The 8,759-nt window shown below is 37.0% G+C and overlaps 1 protein-coding gene across 4 annotated transcripts in view; it reads left to right on the top strand.

The window, feature by feature from the left end:
• OLA1 (Obg like ATPase 1) overlaps positions 1–2,747 on the top strand; it is a 108,908-nt gene extending 106,161 nt beyond the window's left edge. For all 4 annotated transcript variants that reach the window (XM_083348098.1, XM_083348099.1, XM_083348097.1 and 1 more), the window contains one exon: positions 2,228–2,747. In XM_083348098.1, the coding sequence (XP_083204224.1) occupies positions 2,228–2,329 (102 nt within the window). In that variant the 3' untranslated portion in view covers positions 2,330–2,747. The remainder of the gene's footprint in view (positions 1–2,227) is intronic.
• Positions 2,748–8,759: the final 6,012 nt, after the last annotated feature.

The following is an 8,759-nucleotide window of genomic DNA, read 5'->3' as shown; positions in this document are numbered from 1 at the left end:
CCTGCTGTTGTTTAAAGCAATTTTATCTTTTTTGGCCTTTGCACAAGCCTGAAAAAGTTGTGGCTGCTTTAAGAGTTTAATGTCAATGAGTTGGCTGCTCAAAACAGCAGCATTAATGTAGATTTTTTTTTTAAAAAAAAGTTGGGTGATTCAGTGAATAGCATAGAGGTACTATATTTGCACTTAATTATTGGTAGAAATGCTTCTTGTAAATCATTTCCAAGTGAACACATCCTTAATAATAATTTTAAAAAATTAGTTAATCACACACCCTGATCTGAATCAGCCTGGTTCCTGTTTTCTCTGAAGTTGGTCATGCAGAGCAAACCTATCAGTCCTATATAACAAATTAACTTGTAAGAAATAATGAGTATATTTTTCTGAATGGTGGGATTTATTCGTGTAACATTCTATTCTTTTTGAATGGTAGTTAGAACATAAAAACAAGGCCCCGTTTGCATTCCTCTAAAATGAATTACGCTGACATATTTATTCTGTTTTTCTCTTCTTAAATCTGACCTGTACTTTACAGAAATCTTGCTAGCATTACTTTTTTGGCTGCCTTGCTTACATCTACTTATAACAGCTTTCCTCTGTTATTTTTTTACTTCCTGATTCTTGCTGTTCATTCAACTGTGTTGAGCACTAGAAACATGAGTGAAGAGAAGGGTTGTTTGCTTCATTTGGATGCTGTACTGTTTTGGTGAGGCTAAGGGAGTGATTTTAACCAGTATATTTTACTATTCTAACTTGGATTGTGAAGTATCAAAGTTGCACATTTTTTTACTACATGACTGATTATTTCAAACTTGGTGAAAAAAAGATTTTATGACAAAGGTTACTTGATATCTACAGGAGATATTCCGTTTATGTAACATGGACAAGCTATTTCTCAGAATCCTTGTATGGCTCCCTGGCAATTGCAGTATATAATACAGCATTTATTCTTTTTGTTTGTTTTGGTGTACTTTACAATCACATTTACCAACTACATCACAGAACAGAATATAGCCATTTTCTCTTGTAGTTCCTAGTTCTCTCAACCCAGCTACTGTAATTGATATAAATGGGCATAGTTAGGAAATGAAGAGTGTTTATGGTTACTAGATTCTATAGAACTTCATTGACGGAGATTAAAAAAATATCTTCCTAAAATGACTTTCTAAATGGTGTCATTCTCATACTACACAGTATTGGTTCTTAGAATATAAAATGTAAACGTTGGAAGGGATCTGAGTGACTATTAGTCCATCCCACTGTCCATTGCAGGAATCCACTAGAACAGCATCTCAGACAGACCCACCCTTTGTTTAAATTTATCCCATAAAGAAGTGATCACCAACTTCCATTATGGTATATTCCATTGCTGAACAGCTATTACAGCTAGGACATTTTCCCCAATGAGCTACCAAAATCTACTTCCTTGTAATTTAATCCCATTCTTTATTGTCCTGTCTAATTACCTGAATGTTTCTGCCCCATATTCTGTATGACAGTCCCTCAGATGCCTAAAAATATGAAGTCTTGCCTTCTCTTGGTCAAACCTAATCAATGCCTCCCATCACTCTTCATAAGCTTTTCTTTCCAGGCCTCCTATCATTTGAGATTTTATTTTTGCGACATGCTGTATTTCCTTAAATCAGGGGTCCCCAAGCCCCAGTCTGCACCGGGTCGCAGCATACTAGCAACCAGGCCACGCAAACAAATGAAGCCCCATCCGCTGGATGTAGGCAGCACACGAAACCACACCCCCTCTGGTCTGCGGAAAAATCTTTCTCCACAGAATTGGTCCCTGGTGCCCCAAAGATTGGGGGCCTCTTCCTTAATTGTTCTTCCTAATTGTGGTGCCCCAAAACTGGTGAACTCAGGCTAGCATAGCATACTAAGAATGCAAGAGTGTGGTCACTCTTATTCAGTAAGATGATTTTGGAAGTTTTTTTAAAAAAAAAATCTCTTCTCTATGTGTACTTTTAATATTAAATCATACCTATCAATGTAATGGAAATGCAGAATCCTGGTTACCATTTACCTGTACAAGTCAACTTCATAGCAGTGAATAAACAGTGATTATTTATGCCAATCAAATTCTGCTGAAATCAAGAAGTTTAAAGTTACCAAACATTTATGAATTGTACTGAAAGTACATACTGTTCTTTAAAATAGTTATTATCAGCTCTTTATACAGACACAGTTTTAATACCATCATCTGTTTTTCTATGTCTCCTAGGCTGCTGGGAAATACAGACAACAAGGCCGAAATTACATCGTTGAAGATGGAGACATTATCTTCTTTAAGTTTAACACACCTCAGCAGCCGAAGAAAAAATAACTACATCTGTTCATTATTCAGAATTAAATTCTATTACTTAAAAAAGCATATGAGTTTTTATTTAGATAGGGATATCATTGGGGTGGGTGGGGGCAGGGAAGATGCAAAGTGTATTTCTAACAATAAAGAATCCCCCCATATTAAATCCCTCATGTTTGTTTTGAATTAAATCAAGACACCTCCACTGAATGTACAAGTTCACTTAAATGTGAACAGCTCTGCATTTCAAGTGATTAAGACTACTCCAAATTGCAGCAGCTTTCCAGGAATCATATTACTCTCTTGATACTTCATTAATCTCCATCATATATGCCAAGCCTGACATGTTTGACAGTGAGGACAATGTGGCTTGCTCCTTTTTGAATCTACAGATAATGCATGTTTTACAGTACTCCAGATGTCTACACTCAATAAAACATTTGACAAAACCAGCCTCTGTGTGTTTGGGGATGTCTGTATTGACTGAATGGGGTGTGCTGAATGCGATACGGCACCTGGTGGATGCTGATTACAGAAGTTTAAGACGTGTGTATGATACAGGAAGTGGCGTTGTGGGGCAGCTACAATTGTATCTTAAGAGAAAGCCTTTTGCAATCAGTTGATTAGGACGGCTTAGCAAAGTTAATGTATTTGTAGATTGTGGCTGCAGTTCACTAGAAATCTAGAAGAAATTGTGTTTCTGTAGGAAACTGACTAAAAATCTGACAGAAATTATGATTTAAATGGCTTTTGAGAGAAAGCAAACTGCTTTTGAATCCAGTTCTTGGAATACTTGAACAAAATACTCTGAATGTGACTTAACTCGAAAACTAAATTGTAGGGTTTTAATGCACCGTGCTGTCCTCTTGAGAATAAAGTTACAGGTCATGGGCAGGGATGCTGAAAGTAATCTTCTGAAGAGAGAGGCCATGTTACTTCCACGAATTCAATATTTCCAATGAGAATCTACAGTTGAGCAGATGAATTGTGGAGGAACAAATTAATGAATAGGCTGTTTCATATTCTCTTTAGCCTCTTGATCACTATTATAGTTTGTTTAGGTATTTTGAAAAATAGATCCCAAGTGTTAAAATTTTAATCAGTATTTGAACACAAAATGTAAAGGAATAATAAAAATGTGCATGAAAAACCGGGGAGAAATATTTCCATGAAGCCCTGAACATTGCATATAAGGGCCCTACAGTGAAAAGGATGCCTGAACAATAGAAAATGTGGAATGTGGGGACAGAGCAGGTGGCATGAGCAGAATCTTACTAAAATGAGTGGGTGCAAGATGGTTGAGGGATTGGCTGATTAGGCATATGCTAAATTATAGATACTTCTATTTTTTCCCCCCAAATAAACTTCTTGTTACAAAAAACAAATGCTCCCAAGTCAGTACAGGCAGTCTTCAACGTACAGTGACGGTTTGAAATTACAACGGCACTAAAAAAGTGGCACATGTCCATTTTTCACACAACCTTGCAGTAACCTCGTGATCATGTGATCAAAATTCAGAAGCTTCTGGCTCATAGTTAACGACGGTTGCTGTGTCTCGGGGTCATGTGATCCCCTTTTGTGATCTGACAAGCAAAGTCAATGAGGAAGCCAGATTCACTTAACAACCGTGTTACTAACTTAACAACTGCAGGGATTCGCTTAACTGTGACAAGAAAGCTCATCAAAGGGGGCAAAATTCACTTAGCAAGTGTCTCATTTAGCAACAGAAATTGTGGGGTCAGTTGTGGTCATACGCCAAGGACTTCCTGTAGTGTACTTCTGAAGTAATCTATGGTACTTGTGGTCCTTGTAAGATCCTTAGAACATGCATCCCCATAATGCTCTTCCCTTTCAAAGTAAGCATCACTCCGCAGAGCGCCGAAAAGGAAATATTCAGCTAAAGGAAAGGAAGAACTGAGATGAGAAAGAGGAAAGGAAACAGAGCTACATTTACATTAATACCACTCACTGTATTTCCTTGTCCTTTTCTATCCTTCCTTTCTCCTTATCATCCTTGCTTTCATCATGTTCTTGTGTGGTTTCATATATTGCCTTAATAAGCATGACTAATTTCAGGGTTCACATTGAAATAGCTGTACATCTGCTTCTTCAGTGTACAACATACGATTAGGAATCTATGTCATTTCCCCAGCGTTGGCTATGGTCCCTGAACCTTTTCCAAAGTCGCTTCTGAGCTATACTTTTTTTAATTCACAGAAGGGAAATTATTAAATATTATTAAACATTAAATATACCAGGAGTTAATACATATTAACTATATCATTAATTTTAATTCCTGCCCACTCCCGGGTTGAAGGAAGAATGTGACCCTTTGCATTTCACTGAAAGGCTGAGGATATTCCTTTCCCAGAAAAACAGTGAACCATTGTTCTAGATCAGGGTTCTTCAAACTGGTCAATATCAACGCCTCCCCCAATGGTTGATGGGACTATCCAAGGCATCAATGTTATGATTCATAATACTATTAAATACTATTATTTTTTCATATAATAAATGTTTGGGGGTTAGTGAACAATCTGAAAGTTTATGAAGGGGTTGATGAGCTGAAGAGTTTTGGGACCCCTGGTCTAGATCAAAGTCCTTATTATAATATTACTGATACTGGTGTCTGTGTCAGTATTACAGTTGATGCTGGGAATGCTGTTCCTATTGTTTGAGCAGTGTAGCGGAATAAGACATTTATATAAAAATTGGCTCACAATAAGATGTGCTTATTCAATACCCTGTCTTGTAAAGTAGGGTATAGGTTTTTCCCCTTTCCCCTGGAAATTTAAGCCTTGCCACCATCACCCCGATACTAAATATGGTTTCCAATAATTGTAAATTGGTGCCATGTTTAACAGAATTTGGTACAGAGGAAAAGTCACCACAATGGGAGCACTAGCTTGTGCAGTCCAAACTGTTGGGAAGCAGAGCCCTTGGTTGACCCTAATATTTTGGACACCCATAATTCAGAGCAGCAAAATCATTTGAGAAATCTTTTGATATGATCACTGGCGCAAGCAGATGTGATATCTTTGAGTAGTTTTCTTTTTTCTTTTGGGAGTGGGAATCCTCCAGTTTAACTTCTTCCTCTAGTATGTTATATTCCTCTCATTTTTGCCTTTCTTGGATTGTGACTTTGGAAGCCGAGCTTATTTTAGGAACATCTCATCCTACACATTTCATGTGGGACCATGACTTTCTAAGATGTTGGAAAGCTGTTTTGTAGAACAATACTCAAAATTAGCAATCCAGTTTGCTTTGAACCCGGTATTGTTGTCTACATATTACAAAGAGTGTGGCCTGGAGGTTGATTATCAATTATGGACTAAAGATCCAGAGGCTTTGCCACTGGCCTATTATCCTTTTATTGACATAGAACTATATACAGAGAGGATGTTACAAAATCTAAGGTATATATTTTTATTAGTTTATAATATCAAATATAAAAATATGAAAGCAAATAATAGGAAAAGTAGGAGAGGGAAAAGGGAAGAGAGGTGTAGAGAAGAAGGGAAAAAGAAAAAAAAAGGCATTGCCTTCCAACTCCCTTGGGTGCAGTAGAATAAGAAGTAACATCAACCCTTCAATTTTTACATAGTACTATAAACTAGCCATTTCTATAAAAACAAATCTATCTAGTAATCAGTATAACCCTAAATCAGAGTTTCATTATTTTCCCCACATCAAGCACAAATTCCAGAAATGGTTTCCAAGTAGAAACACAAGTACTTCTGTTTTTTTTAATCAAAGCAGTCAATTTAGCCATCTCTGCTAACTCCATCAGCTTTTGCAACCATTCATCTATTGTGGGGATTAAAGTCTCCTTCCATTTTTGTGCATAGAGTAATCTTGCTGCCATCGACATATATAACATCAAAGTTCCATTATTTTTCCAAGTCTTTTTCCATTAAACCCAAGAGAAAAGTTTTTGGTTTTATCTCTATATTCGCTTTGAGAATCTTCTGTATTAGAATATGAATCCTACTCCAATATTTCTTAGCTTTATCACGTGTCCACCATAAATGATAGAAAGTCCCTTCTTTACATTTGTACTTTCAGCATTCATTTGAAATACCTTTATACATTCTTGATAGCTTATCTGGTGTTAAATACCAATGGTACATCATCTTATAAATTTTTTCTTTCCAATTGTAATTTAATGTAAATTTTAAACCTTTTGTCCACATATTCTCCCATTGTTCAAGCTTTACATTATATCCAAAGTTCCTTGCCCACTCTATTCATAAAATGCTTTACATATTCACTCTCCAAATTCAAACTCAATAATGTTTTGTAGACCCTAGCAATAATATATTCATCACTACGACACAATAGGGGTTAATTGGGTTATTTCTTACTGACTAAAGGAGTTGAAGTCCATGAGTCATAAAAGAGCCGAGGTTGCCTACCCATGCTCTAAAGTACGAAAAGGCCAGAAATGTATTTTTTTAAGGCTCTGAAGATGTAAAGTACCAACCAGACATCAGTAGGATGCTATAGAACAGCTGAATCTGGTTTGAAGAGGGTTATGGGTGCTGATCTGTGTTGCCAGTTATACCAACAGCCATCTCCTAATAGCAAAGTATTACATCTTTCTCTAGGCTTTTCACTCGAACGCTTCCTTTCATCCTAGCTTAGTTTTATAAAATAGTTGGTTTCCAGTGTTAAGGTTCCAGATAGCTGAATAACAGTATACAGATGCACCCGGTAGGAAAATTAGAACATGATTTCTCTTACCCTAACTCACCTCACAGAGTGGTGGCTGTGGGGATTTATAACGCAACAGACAACAACAATACTTTTGCTATGAGTAAAGTATTAACAAAGTAAAATCTGATTCTTAAAATGTTTGTGGTTGGCTGCTGTGGTCTTTTCAGAAAAAAAAATGCCCTACCTTGTCAAAGAAGCACTGACACACACAAGTGGGTTTTGAGAGTGGAAAGAGTAGCTGCTATGCGGAGTAATTTTTGGATTATGGCCTAAAAGTACATCAGTGCATCCTCATGGTACACATTCTTCTGGCATCTTCTGATTAAGTTTTATATTGCTATGTGGAGCTACTTTACCTAAGAAGCTGAAGGCTTCCTTGTTAAATATCTAGTTTGATATGGACTGGAGGAATATTTATTCAGTAGAAGTTGGAGAAGCCACACTAATAGATTGGATGCTTATAGCTAATTATATTTCACTGACTATTCTCCCTTCTGTTTCAGGATGTCAAAGGCCGTTCAGTTTTCTGCCATCCCATCTGTCACTTGGCCTCTCTCCCTGTGCCCACTCCTTTCTTTGCTTTGTCAGTTAAGCAACAGAAGAATAATCACTGTCTAATGCAGTCTTAAAAATAAGCTGGTTGTGAGCACATGTACAAATACATAACATGAACTCTGAATATCCATAAGCTACAAACACGGAAACAAGAAAAATAATAATCAGAAAATCCAATGGTGACAGGTTTAATATTTCAAGCGTATTAAGGGGGGGGGGAATCCAAAGCTTTTGTTTAACCCAAACTGGAATCTGTGCTCTGAGATAAAATTGTTAGCAGCTTTGGATCTGTGAAAAACTCTTCTGTTTTAAAAATCTAGGAGTTCTTCTTTCTGTCTAGAGTACTACTTAGAATGTCAATGAATTGATTTGGAGATGTGTGGCAGTTCTTAACAAATTGTTGCTTGGTCAAATTTAGGCATTCATCTTTGAGGCAATACATAGTCATATCCTATTGCCCCCCCCTCTAGAATCAAAAAAGTGTATTGGTTTTTATAAATAAGGTTTTTAAAAAATTACAACAGCTCTGTAGAAGTTTTGCTTGTGACATAATATTTGGAGTGAATATCATGTTGTAGTATCTACATTTTCCTGCTTAAATGGATAGATGAGAAATTTGGGAGGCATGGTGATCAACAGTCCATCATTGCAGGTCTGAAGTGGCCACAGCAGAAACTCAAGCAAGAAGCTCTATTCAAATTTTGATAATGCAGAAGAAAAGGTCCACTTGAGAACATTTGTTATGGCAAAATGGGCTGTAGAGGAAGTGTTCACGTGGGCACTTGATCGGTAAGTTTGCGGTTTGCTGGATTGTTTCAAGTTTGGTATATAATGGTGGCTTTTGATGATCCCTTGAATGAGATTTTGGCAGCAACATCCCTGCAGGCCATCTCTGGATAGCATTATGGTATCCATGGCAATCATTTAAGAGGTCATTTGGGAACTCTTCCTGTAAACTGATTGGATCAATTTTAATTTGTGGCACTTGAGAACATATACAGGTAGTCCTCGAGTTACGACCATAATTGAGCCCAACATTTCTGTTGCTAAGTGAAATATTTGTTAAATGAGTTTGCCCCATTTTACAACTTTTTTTGCCAGAGTTGTGAAGTGAATCTAGCTATCCCATTGACTTTGCTTGTCAGGTCGCAAAAGCTGATCCCGTGACCCCAGCACACAA

This window comes from Vipera ursinii (genome assembly GCF_947247035.1).
Source record: "Vipera ursinii genome assembly, chromosome: 1".
NCBI classification, from domain to species: Eukaryota; Metazoa; Chordata; class Lepidosauria; order Squamata; family Viperidae; genus Vipera; species Vipera ursinii.
This window is presented reverse-complemented; position numbering and strand designations above follow the sequence as displayed.